Consider the following 12,696-nt stretch of genomic DNA (forward strand, 5'->3'; position numbering starts at 1 on the left):
GTTCAGAATTTTTTCTCCGGGAGATGCTTCAAATCTGATTGCTTTTATTTCGTGGGAGGTCAAAGCACCTGGCACAGAGTGAGCAGAAAGGGCTGGGAGCAGGGATCTGCTGCATCAGCGCCCGGTCACGTCCCAGCCCTGACATCAGCTCCTGCAGCAGCTCTGACCTGCACAAGTGATGCCCCACGGGAAAATCCCACTGCCTAGCAAAGCCTTGGAATTAATATTCTGATCAATGGCCAGGCACCTGTTGGCAGGGCTGCAGGGAGCCTGCTCCTCGCAGCCCACACTGGAGACAGCGGATCAGGCAGCCAGCAGGAATTCCATGGCAGTGCTGTGTCTGAATCCACAAGGAGCCTCTCAGCCAGCAGCCCAGCAGCCCTGCCAGCCATGCCCAGGGTTCCCAGCCACCACCTGCCCCCACCTCGTTCCCCCCCATTATCCAGGGAAGCAGGTGGTTAGATGGAAGGCTCCCCAACCCTGCAGCAGCATTTCCCCCAGTTATTATGAGACAACCTGCCTCTGCTGTGATCCATGCAGTTTCCAGGGAGCTGTGTACACGTTTCCAACAGTCTAAAGCACAGGAAATACAGGAATGGCTTTTGCCACACGGGGAAGAAACCACAGCAAAGATGACCAGGAAACATTCATAATTTTTAATTCACACCAGTAATAAAATTGCATTACATTTTTCATAAAATAAATGTTCCAGTTTATATACAGAAAACAGACTGTACAGAGCCCTCCCCCAGACCCCAAAAACTCACAAACATACAGGCAATGCAGTGCTCAGCTAAGCAGGCACAACTGTACATCTAAAATTGTAACTGCTTTGTGTTGGGGGGGAAAAGTACTACAATGTATATAGTCCTCTCTGGACCAAGAATTAAAAAAATATTGCAGGCAAGCTGACAGACGCCCTCGCTGCTCGTGCGGCCAAGCGCCCATCCCACAGTGCTCCAGCCAGGCAGGGGCTGTTATTGAACCTGCGACTCGAAGCTCCCGTTCAGCTGCCCTTCCTCATAGTCCATCTGACACAAGATCATGTTGTTCTTCAGGAAAAATTTGTCTCCCACGCAGAATCTGGAAGATAAAGAAAGGATTGCAGGGTGTGAGTATGACCAGACGTGAGAACGGGGAGAGTTTGAGGCGGTTTGGGTCCAGAGGTGACTCTGGTGAGCAGAGCTTGATTTCCAGCTCTGCCAGTGCTTCCCCCCTTACCACCCCATGGTTTTGCTCTCCCTTTCCCTGGCACATCTGTGCTTGGCTCCAGGAGGAGGCTGGGAGCAGTTCAGGGATTTGTCCCTGCAGACAGGAGATGTGGGCTCTCCAACCAGGAAGCCAGGCAGGCGATATTACACCGAGCCTATTTGAAGTTTTTGCTGGTATCCACATTTCCACAGCTCCCTCGGGTGAAGCAGTATTTACACTAATTTCCAGGCAAGGACTGGCTATTAAGTCTTCCCTCACCCCCTTGTGTGCAGTGCTGAACAATAAATAGAAATTTCTCGGTGGCTGGACTCCTAACCTTTATCTTCATTGAGCGAAGGGCACTGCTCTCTATATACCATGTAAATTGTTCTGTTTGTCTTGAAGTTGACAGAGAAGCTTGTGATATTTAACAATTTTATTTGACCATTGAGGTCAAAAAAGTTCCACATATAAGATCGGAGAGGTGTGAATTGACAGCCAATAGCTTTTTCCGCCCTGCCTGCTTGCCCAGGAATCAGAAGCTAATCTTTACTTCTTAAGATAACAAATAATGTTCTCTGCACCCAATTCGGGGGCTGGTTTTTGTCCATAACACTGGCAGGGCAGTGACAGACCAGAGCACAGGCTGCCCCAAGGGCTGAGTCTGAAATCAGCCTCAGGCCACTAAAGCAGAGAGACACCCTGGGTCAGGCACTGTGCCTCAGGACAGCTCTGCACTGAGAGGAAGGGGTAGGTGCCAGCCTCTGGCAAGGCAAATATCTACAGGAAGGTCACTGCAGGTGATCCCATCCCCAGGAGACTTCAGATGCCCATTTCCCCTGCTCCCAGGCAGAGCTTTGGCACTGCCTACCCCTTGTCTAAAGTGCTTTCATCATCTGTAATTCAGGCAACTTCAGGCAGAGCATCTCCATAAAAGTGAGTATTTTCTGCTAAAAGAACAAGACTGATAACTTTAGAGCTTCTTTACAGGCCCAGCACAGGCACAAGTTTTCTCCAACTGGACACCTGCAAATAAGCTGATTAATTTGCCAAGTTGGTAAAAGAGAACTGGCCATTGGTTCACACTTTATAGGATTTCACTGAAGACCTTCCATCTTCCCTCTGTGGCACATGCCCTAGTAGTTCTGAAATTCAACCTTTTCTGCATATTAAAAAGATAAAGATTATTCCTAATTTCAACTAACTGCTTTTATGATAAAAACTGTACTGCACACACTCTCCCTTAACACCACCTGCCCCAGGAGCAGGTTTACTCACAATAAATAACAGACACAGCTGCTTGCTTTTCACTACTTATTCCCACCTTAAGTGCCCTATAAATTTCGAAGAAGAGAAATGCAAAAATTACTCTTGCCACACCTGGTTTTGGGTGCAGAAGAACTGAAGGAAGAGCTGGAGAATTTGGGAGTTGGAAGGTGTGGGGGTGTGTACAAGCACATGGGAACTGAAATGCTCTACAGGGGTACCCTAATGTGATGTGAAGTTTTGGGAGAAGGGCTTGATTCACTGGAAAGGCAACTGTTTCTACCTGCTACCACCAGTACACTGGGATCTCTTCAGCTGATGCATCACAACCGGAAACCTCAGACCCAGTTTCACACTGTCAGCCCCCAGTGTGAAGGGATGTTGGAGCAGGGATGTTGCAGAGTATGTCTGGGCAATCAAATTCCAGCCAGCAGCAGTGAGAAATAGGTGTTGAACCTACTCTGCCATTCCTTAAGAGTGATTTTCTTCCCAGCAAACCCACACTTCAGATAATGGCAAGAGAAGGAGCTGGATTTCCTGCAACCTTCGTAAAACTGACCTATCAGCCAGTCACAGCAGTGACCAGCTGTTATCCAGCACTGTGATGACCACGACAACTTCAGAACAGTTTAAAGCATGGCAGAATGAGTGGTAATGCAGGACTTGATGCAAAACTGATGTTTTAGGGAATGAAAGTGATGAAAACATTGCACACTTGGTAAAAATATTAGAGATTTTGCTGTGATGGATTTAGCACCCTATACAGAGCCCACCTATAGAAGGGCAAGGAAACTGGAAGAGAACTGAGGAAAGGTCTTCATCATCAAATCTCTTCAGAGCTGAAGAACAAGACAGGGTTTCTGGTGAGGTTTCCAATTCAGAACCAGAACTGGCATCCACCTCTGCAATTCTGGCTTTAGGGTTACTTAATCTCATGTTCTCAGTTCAGCATCCATGCTGTCTGTTACAGGATCACTTCCATTCTGCCCTTTCAAGCCCAAATCTCCACAGATTAAGTCATAAAAATTGGCAGCCCCCTGACCTCAGCCAAAAGCAAGAATCTACACCTAGAGCCCATCTTCCAGAACAGCTAAGCCCCTCACAAACTGAGCAAATCCCTTGAGCACCACAGCACAACTCTGCCAGAACTGGGGGATCACCTGCCCTCTCCTGCCAGGCAGTGACAGCCCTGCAAGTTGTCTGAAGGACAGAGTGGGACCATGCTGGCAATTGAAGAGGGAAGGGAGGAAGGGAGGTGCTTTGGAGCCTTTGAAATAAAGGGTGAAATTTATAAGAAGTTACTGAAAATGAGAACTAGGCAGCACTAGGATTTTCTGGGAGAGAAGAAGGGTGAAGTAGAGGTTTGATGAGAGACACTCAGCCTGCAGACTCCAAGGCCAAGCAGCACTCCTGACTGTGCCTCCCAGAGCCTCTGAAAGGACATTTCCAGCCCCAGGTTCGGTGTGGAGCTTGGGAGCAACTTCTCCTGCCCGGGAATCATCAGGAGGCCGAAAAGAGCTGATCCCTGATCCTGAGGGCTGAGCCTGGCAGCACCCGCCACGCTCCCGAGCCTGGAGACAGATGCCAGAACTGACGGGCGGGATGAACATCTCGGGCATGGGGTGGGATCGCTCTGTGCTCAGGAGCCTCAGCACAAGCCCGGGCAGCCGGCAGGGCCCGCAGCGAGCCCAGGGCCGGGAGCCACTAGATGTCACTGCCGCCCCGGCTCTGCCACCGCGGGCCAGCACCGATGGGGTTCTGTACCTGGAGCAAACACTGCCGGCGGCTGCAGCACCTCATCCGCCTCCACCCTGCTCTGGCACCACCCTCCTGACACCAAATTCACCTCCGGGCTGAGCCGCTGGCGGGGCTGCGGGAGCAGAGCCGGACAGCATCTCCCCAGCTCGGGACAAGCTGGCAGGGGCTGCACCCACACATGTACGGCTGCTCCATGAGAGATCCCACTGAGACTCTTTTCCAGGCTGTTTAAGTCAGGATTTGAGCTTGACTTTTACAGAGTTGGGTTCTCCATCTTCCCACAAGTTTTGTCATCCCTCTCACACTTTCCCATGGGATGAGGTATTGCATCCTGGTTTCATCTTTGGGAAACAGACACAGATCCAGAACAGGAACACCAGCACAGCCCTTGACCCTGGCATCCACCTCTGCAATTCTGACTTTAGGGTTACTTAATCTCATGTTCTCAGTTCAGCATCCATGCTGTCTGTTACAGGATCACTTCCATTCTGCCCTTTCAAGCCCAAATCTCCACACAGTAAGTCATAAAAATTGGCAGCCCTCTGACCTCAGCCAAAAGCAAGAATCTACACCTAGCCCATCTTCCAGTCACTACAGCCTGACTAAGCAAGCAGTAAGAACTGCAAGCAGTTCCAGGCCTGTCTTAGACAAGGATGGACAGCTGGATGCATCAGAAGGTGACAAAGTATCACATCTGGTTCTGTGGGCTTCCATTCTGCCCATGATGATCAACAAACATGGTGCTAGCTGGGAAGTTTTCACAGCCCTCCCAAACTCAACTGGCTACAGGTAGTTCAAGTGAAAACACTGTGCATGGCCCTTTATTATATTCCCTGATGTCCATCTTCCAACCAGCAGAAATACATAAGCCCCACTCAAAATTATACCACCACCATCTCCTATTAATTACGCAACAACTAAATTGATTTGTTCCTAGTGTTGGAAAGGACTTAGCCAGAGTATTTTTCTCCTTCCTGTCCCTTCTCTTTATACATCTTCTTTTCCACCCCCAGTTTTAAGTATGTCAAAAGCATGATTTAAGTGAGATAATGTCAGTTTGCCAGAGGAGGTCCATTCCCCATCATCTGCCTTCTGCAAAGAGGGCAGCTCCTGAAAGGACGCTGGAGCAGTTTGTTTTATTCAGCAGCAGCTGGACAGTCTGTGCCTGTGTCCTCCCCCTTGCCCCTCCAATTCCCACCAGCTCCAAGGGGATTTGCAGTAAAAGGGCCACAGGTACTCACACATGGATCCCTGGTCAGCCTGGCAGCCCAGCCCCAGCCCTGCCCCCAGGCTGTGAGCCCAAGCTGGGCAGTGTGCATCAAACATTTCCCCTGTTTCACTGGCAAAGGTATAAATTAGTTTGTGTGTACAATAACTGTGTCCTCACCGCTGGTTGCAGAGCTGACAGGCAAAGCAGTCCAAATGGTAAACATTATCTCTGGCCCTCATCACCATCTCAAAGGCAGGGATCAGTTTACTGCAGGCAGCACAATTCCCGGTGGTACCAAAGAGCCTGCCAAAGAAGCACAATCATTAGAAGCCATTTTAATTAAATGGTGGAAGGACTAATTAAGTGTAATTAGCAGTATCAAATACTGTATTGCACCAATAAATAGAAGTTGCAGTCTCCATTTCACTGACCAACCAGCATGCAGGAACTTGGGATAAAAATGCCTGGTGAGCAGGCTCCGATCATCGAGATGAAACTTCATTTGCTTTGTGAGCCTAGGGCTAATTTGCTGTCTAATGGAGAAAAGCATTAAACACTTAGAGCACTATTTTGAGGCTCACAAAATTTCAGTCAAAAACTATCAGCCTCTCTGCAGCAGCGGGGTAGGTGCTGGGAGCTGCCCGTGCTGCTCCCCAAGGGCTCGCTGCACTTGGCCGCAGCCTGGCGAGGGACAGGCTGGCAGCAGGACACACAAGTCCTGCAAACTTTGCCAATCCTGGCAGGCAGCGCTGTAACAGAGCTCAGGAAGAACCTCACTTACCTGCTGCTTACAAAGAAAAAGCACAGTTTCTCTTGCAATGAGTGCAGAGCATTTCACCAGGCATCTCAGAGAGAGAGCAGCCCCCCTCCCTGGCTGTGCCTCCCCGGCCCTCCCGGGAGCCAGCTAAGCCCTTCTAGGGTGGCCTGAGCAGCATGCTCAGCCGTTCCACTTCAGCTCCCCGCCCTCCAGGACAACCCTTCAGCACTGGAAGCTTTGCCATTTCCATCTTGGCTTTCACTATCTGTCTCCCCAGATGTCTGCTGCTGTTGCAGCTCCTGCCAGGGGACTCGAGCACGACTGCGTCATCCTTCCCGCGGCCCCTTGCCCGAGGTGTCCCTGCAGACCCAGTGTGTCAGGGGCTGACAGAACCAAGGTTCACCCCACCACAGGTCACATGTGGTTAGCCACTTGGCCTAGGGGATGACAGAAATGGTGTTTTGGGGGTGATGAGCCCCAAGAGGTGCAATCCCTGCTGGCCATTAGCTCTGTGCACGCAACGCGCCACTGCCCACCGACAGAGCTGGGCTTGCGGTTTGTTTCAAGCCATCGGTTCTGGCTGATTCCCCAACACGCAGATGAGAAGCATCAGGAAAATCTATAACCAATTTCTAAACCTGCAATTTGCCAGGCAAATCAATACTAATTATTACTGGCCAGTAATTGTGAATTAAAACACCCAGCAGTGTTATAGAAACCTCCACACAACTCTCCCACCCTCCTACAGTGCTCCCAAAGTCAGCTCGCTTTCCAGCTGTAAGAAAGCCCACCTTTATTTTTCTTTAGAAATGGTATCAGGGGTCTTTCATTAGCCTGGCTGGAAAATCCCATGCCTTCCTGTGAAGAAACAGCACTACATTTTTTCCTTCAGAGCTAAATCACAGAAGCCAAACCAGAAACACTCATGCAGAACGGAAAATCCGCAAAGGGAGTACCAAAATTTCTTCCCCCATGATTCCATCATCTGAAGGCAGAAAGGCAGAGTGAAATCGCAGCTGTATAATTTGCACCAGCAAAAGGCAGTCCCTTTCTCCCTGCGGGCTGACCCCTCTTGCTCTTGCCCCACAGGCAGGCAGGGCAGCTGGGCACGGGCCTCGGCTGCCCAACGCCAGCAGACCGGACTGCAAAAATGCAGCTCTGAAAAGCGTCCAGGTCCCCACCCTGGAACACCCCGACTCTCATTCAGCACCACTCACAAATCAAGCCATTACTGCAGACATCCCTCCCCTCCTCAGCCTAGCTGCCCCGTTCCACTTGGGCACAGCAAAGCCTGACAGCTTTTGCCAGGATTTTCCCATTTCCCATAAAACCAGGCATCCGTTTTTAGAGTACCCAAGTCACAGCAAACTCAAAAAAAATGAGTCAAATGCATTAGGCAGGGAAACTGGGAGGTTAATCCTAGATTTGCTCTGTGCCCAGCACTGCTACATGCACAAGTATAAAATATCCATTATTCATTAGCATCACAGTTGTGTGGAGCTCAATCTAGATTAAACAAAATAAAGGGGCCCCAGACAGCACCATTTGCATTGTTAAGCAGGTGCTTTTCTTCAGCCTTCAAATAGGAGACTTTTCTAAATGGAAATGATGGGGAAATTTGGACAGATGTTCACTTAACTATTTAAACAGTTAGCTTAAGAAACATGAAAAATGTATTTGGCATCGTATTCACCTGTCTCCTTTCAGGGGTTTTGGGGGTAAACCAATTGTTAAACAGCTTTGACTGTTTGCATAAGATCTGAAGCTTATGTTCTGTCCAGCTGAAATCGTGTTGCCTTCTAATGTCTACATAACGTGGCTTCCAGCAAGTCAGAGTGCTAATCTTTGTCTCTTCTATCAAGTTTCACAGTTCTCCATACCCTCCCTTTCCCAACAGATGAACATTTCACACTTATTCTAGCACCTCCTAATTTTAATCTGCTTTTCAGGGAGTGATTTAGAGCCCCATGTATTCACCATGCTTCTAAAAATACACCGTAACTTGTAGCTCAGTGAACATGACATTTTTTTAATCTGTCGAAAGGAAATGCAAAATGAACAGAATCTTTTGCCCTTTTTTTTTGTTTGCTTGTAGAAAATCTGCCACCTCTGATATCTATCTCTGATAGATCCAGAAGCTACTTGAGCTGAAACTTCCTGAAGTTGGGAGCTTAGCATTATTGGAAGGAGGGAGACAAGATAAGGAGCAGGAGGAAAAACCTTCTGCCCCAAGCCCCATCTGCGGTTAAATTTAAAATAACCCTACATGAACAAACTGATCTGCATTCTGTCCCCCAGACACCTTCATAACAGATGCAACACTCTCTCACACATTCACACACACGAAGTTGAAGCAGATTAGAAAAATCTATCAGAAGATGTTTAGCCTCTACTTACCAGCTCGGAGCCATTGGCATAAAACAAGCCAGAAATACAGAAAGTTTTCAGTTTAGGGTTGTTTTGCTTCTTCTAAAAAAAATCTATTTATTCACTTCCCTTTGAAGTTAAAAGGCAACAGTTTTTAAGTACAGATTTATTCCCCTTTATGTAAAAGAAAGATCCAGCCAGCTTGTAAATAAGCATAGACTATGCAGATTTAAAATTTAGCACAATTAAACTTTTACCCTGTGGTAGTAATTATGTTTAATGGCTCTTAGCCCGAACTTAACTTGTTGTCAGCCAGTCTAAAAGCAGGAGTTTGTCCAAGGACAATTTTCTGTAGTTTATGGGCACACTAAAAACCCTGCTATGCTCTGTTCTCATTGGCCATTGATGACAGTGTGTATAGTAAAAATTAAAGCTAATTGGCATACAGGAGCAGCCCTGAATGCAAATGAATTTATGGGAAAAGAAGGGACCGCTCCTGGAAGCGGTAGGCAACTGCCAAAGGATGGATTTTATGTAGTCTTGTCTGGGCTAAAGATCAGTCTTGTGCTTGGTGATCCAGACCTCAGCAACTCTGTGAGTACATCTCAAATTAATTCAAACTATAGTAATGTCACAGCACCCTGCAGGGTTTTCTTTTTTGAGGGGAAAAAGAATTTTAAAGAGTTTTTGCAGCAGGGAAAACAGTAAGAAACTTTTAATGCAAAAATGTTAAGTTTAGCACCTTTTAACAGATTTTTTTGTTCAACCAAGATGTTCAGGGGGCCTAAACTGAGAACCTGTTTGCCTATTTCTGTCTCCACTAGGAACAACAATCTGGTTTAGTCATTGCCTACAAGGAGAGAGTCCCCATTTCTTCTCGCCCCCTCTAGCCTGGTGTCTGACTAGATAGCAGCTTGCAATCAAAAAAGAAGGAGAAAATTTCCCTCTGCAGAAAGAGCAAAAATTTTGGAGCTGTTGACTTCATATGAGACAAAAAAAGAGGAAGCAGGACAAGCACATAAAAATAATGAATGGTACAGAAAGGAAAGGTTGGCAGTGTCAACTGTATTTTTTTAAACACAAGAACAAAACAAGTTCAAAATTCAAACAGCTGAGTGGAGACTAATAATTCCCCCCCCAAAAAAAGTTTTTGTCAACACTGAAAGATAAGAATTATGAATGGAAGAAAGACTAAACACTAACCTACAGATAAATATCTACATTTGTAGATATTATGTATGACTGTATGTTTTTCTGCTTATTCATATATCCAGATTATCTGGATATACAAGTTTCAGAAGAGCTATGGAACTCCATGCTCATATCCTCCCCAGCCAGAAGGTAAAATAGATTTTCCCCTACACCTATCCTATTTGCTTGCTGCTGTTTATTTCTTAGTTTCATCAGGGCCTGCTGTAGAACCAAACTTGCTTAACGTAATTGAAATCCATCCTCATGAAAAGAAACAGTTTTGCCCCTACCTTTTGAGACAAACCAACAACTGGTTTTTCAGTGAGGGTGGCTCTTAAATACTGCTATCAGTATCTTTCCCATCTGTGGATATCAGAAATATGCTGAGCTACAAGTGTGAATTGATTGGAGTGTTGAATATACCAATAAATGCAGGGAAAGCCTGAACATCACTTAAAAAGATGAAAAGGATAATCTTAAAAGCAACTTCAGATAACTTTGTTGTAATCAGCCTTTGTGTAATATTAGAGAAAGCCTCAGTGATAGGAAATCCTTCAGCATGGTAAATACATTATTAGCTGGTGCACCCTCCTATCCAGGACACTGTTGGCAGTGCTGCAGTGGGAAGTCATGTCAGCTGAAGGAAAGGAAATGCATTTTGATACTAATGAAGTTGGTCAAGCTGTCCTCTCATGAAGCCTTCAAGTTCAAACCCAAAGAATTTAGATCTCGTATGCCAAAGGGTTTGGCATTCAAGGACAGCATAGAGGGGGAGTTGAGCCAGTACAAAACAGCCCCTGGCCAAGTGACCGCGCTGGTGCAGAGACTGCTGGGCCTGAACTTCAAGGTTGCTCTAGGGAGTCTGTTTTCACTTGAAGGACACATGTGAATGTTCACTCATTTTCACTCCTTTGGCCTCTCCCTCCATATTTTCAGTGGGTATTTACAGAGGGTTTGGAACCATGAGCAGGTAGGAGAAGTCCAAGTCCTTTTGCCCTGCCCCAGCCTTTCCCAGGGTGTGACTGGAACTGCTGACCTTAAACCCATCCTTGCTCTGGCACTGCTCAGCACAAGTGCAACAATGTCCTCTTAGGAGAGTTTAAACACAGCAGCCAGAAAACCGCAAAGCTGAAAGTGCCAGAGGCATGCTAGTGTACCACAGCCAGGCAGAATTGCTCCCCATTAGCTTTCCTCCTCAGTGAGAAGTTGTGGAGGTGAATAAAAAAAAAAGGACAAAAAGCAAACAAACAAACCGAGTACAGGCACAGGCTGTGAGAAAGTCCTGCACCAGCTACTGCAGGGGGAAAAAGAAATAAATCTGTATTTTAACATCACAAAGGACAGCAATGTTGCCAAGACACATTGTATTTTGAGCCTAATTAATCCTCCTTAATCTGTACAGACACCAAGTGTAGAAGTGAGGGTGTCCTATGCAGCATGCAAGATGCTCCTTATTGCAAGGCAAAAGCAGCACTTCAGCTCAGTGACATTTTTAGGCTCTGAGCAGACACCATTTGTTCAGCCACACTGCATTTATACCTCTCCTTCCCACACTAAACATGTCCCTTGAAAATCCAGCAGGACATGCTCTCGGTGCATAAACGCACACTGTGCTTCTCCAGAGGGAAAAAATATCCCAAATTCTCTCCTTCCTGCTTCAAAGGTGCTGCAGCTTCTGCAGGTTAAAGCCACATTCTGAGCATTAGTGATGTCTTGGGGAGATTAACTTAAATGTGCCTGTTGGGGCACACACATCTCAGCTCCCAAAGGCTTGCCCTCACACAGCCAGCCATGGTTTAGTGGTTGTTGTCCCTGACTTAGGGAAGGCCACCACAAGGAGGGAATTTGTCCACATCCTCCTGTGCCAGCAAAGCAGGGCACCCATGTTTGTGCTCTTATCACACAAGAAAATTCAACCCTGCATACTTGCCAGATACAAAACACTTCACCTAAAGGGCTCCTAAAGTGATTCACTGACAGAATTAATGTCCTGGGATATTTGGAGTAGAGGAAAAGCCCCAGGACTTGGCATCTGAGTCACTGGAAGCAGGAGCTGCCGAGGGTGGAGTTCAGGCCTCTGTGATACAGACAGTGCTGAGGGGTGACAGGGGAGGGCAGTCCTGCCAGGAGCTCCCTGTCCCTTCGTGGGATGCAGAGGGCTGCTCTGCTCCCTGGAGGCACCAACACCATGTGCAGAGTGATGCCATGCTGAGTTTGCATCCCTGATCCAAACCTGTGGGAAGGTGGGTGAAAAGAACTGCCATGAAAGCCTCTGAGAACAGCATCAGGATTTCCCGGTAAACCCTTCTCTTTTACTGATTCACCACCATTTTTAAATGCAGGTTTTGAGCTTCCTTTGGAGTCTAATTAAGGCCCCAATCAGTTTACATGATGAAAAACTTTCCCGACAGCAGTATATCAAACACGCAGAAGCAACAGTTCTGCTCCTCTCAAAGCGAGCCCGACTCGCCTTTGCTCGTGTGAGGGCACCATGCTGAGTAAAAAGGAAAAATCACATTCTTCATCAGCACTTCACAGTGAAATTTAAGTTGTCAGCTCCTCATGGGAAATCCTGATGCAACACCCAGGCCGTCCCTGTGAAGCGGAGCTGGGTGAATGTTTAATTACGCCTCGGAACAAACACACAGCGCTGCGTGGGGGCTGCGAGGAGCCATCTGAGCCTGCATGCTAAGCTGCTCTGTCCCACAAGCAGCTCCTTCAATAGCGTTTGCTTATCAAAAATAATTAGAGGTAGGAATGCTGGAACTGCGATTATGAAACAAATGGTAAATCTATTTGCTGAGATGAAATGTATTGAAAGATACATCGAGACACAGCTGGAGACTGAGGTGATACCACAAGGATAACAACTCGAGATCCAATTTCATCTTTCATGATTAAAAAATGAGCAAGAAAGTGTTTTATGAAAAGTGAAGGTTAACAAATGTTCCTTCAC

At 47.0% G+C, this 12,696-nt stretch overlaps 1 protein-coding gene across 5 annotated transcripts in view; it reads right to left on the reverse strand.

Moving 5' to 3' along the window:
- Positions 1-641: 641 nt before the first annotated feature.
- The window catches only part of LMO1 (LIM domain only 1), a 73,506-nt gene continuing 61,451 nt past the window's right edge, over positions 642-12,696 (reverse strand). For all 5 annotated transcript variants that reach the window (XM_026793144.2, XM_074543405.1, XM_005486639.4 and 2 more), the window contains 2 exons: positions 5,603-5,728; positions 642-1,083 (listed from right to left, as the gene is read on the reverse strand). In XM_026793144.2, the coding sequence (XP_026648945.1) occupies positions 978-1,083; positions 5,603-5,728 (232 nt within the window). In that variant the 3' untranslated portion in view covers positions 642-977. The remainder of the gene's footprint in view (positions 1,084-5,602; positions 5,729-12,696) is intronic.

The sequence above is a fragment of the Zonotrichia albicollis genome, chromosome 6, assembly GCF_047830755.1.
Source record: "Zonotrichia albicollis isolate bZonAlb1 chromosome 6, bZonAlb1.hap1, whole genome shotgun sequence".
In the NCBI taxonomy this organism is placed as follows: Eukaryota; Metazoa; Chordata; class Aves; order Passeriformes; family Passerellidae; genus Zonotrichia; species Zonotrichia albicollis.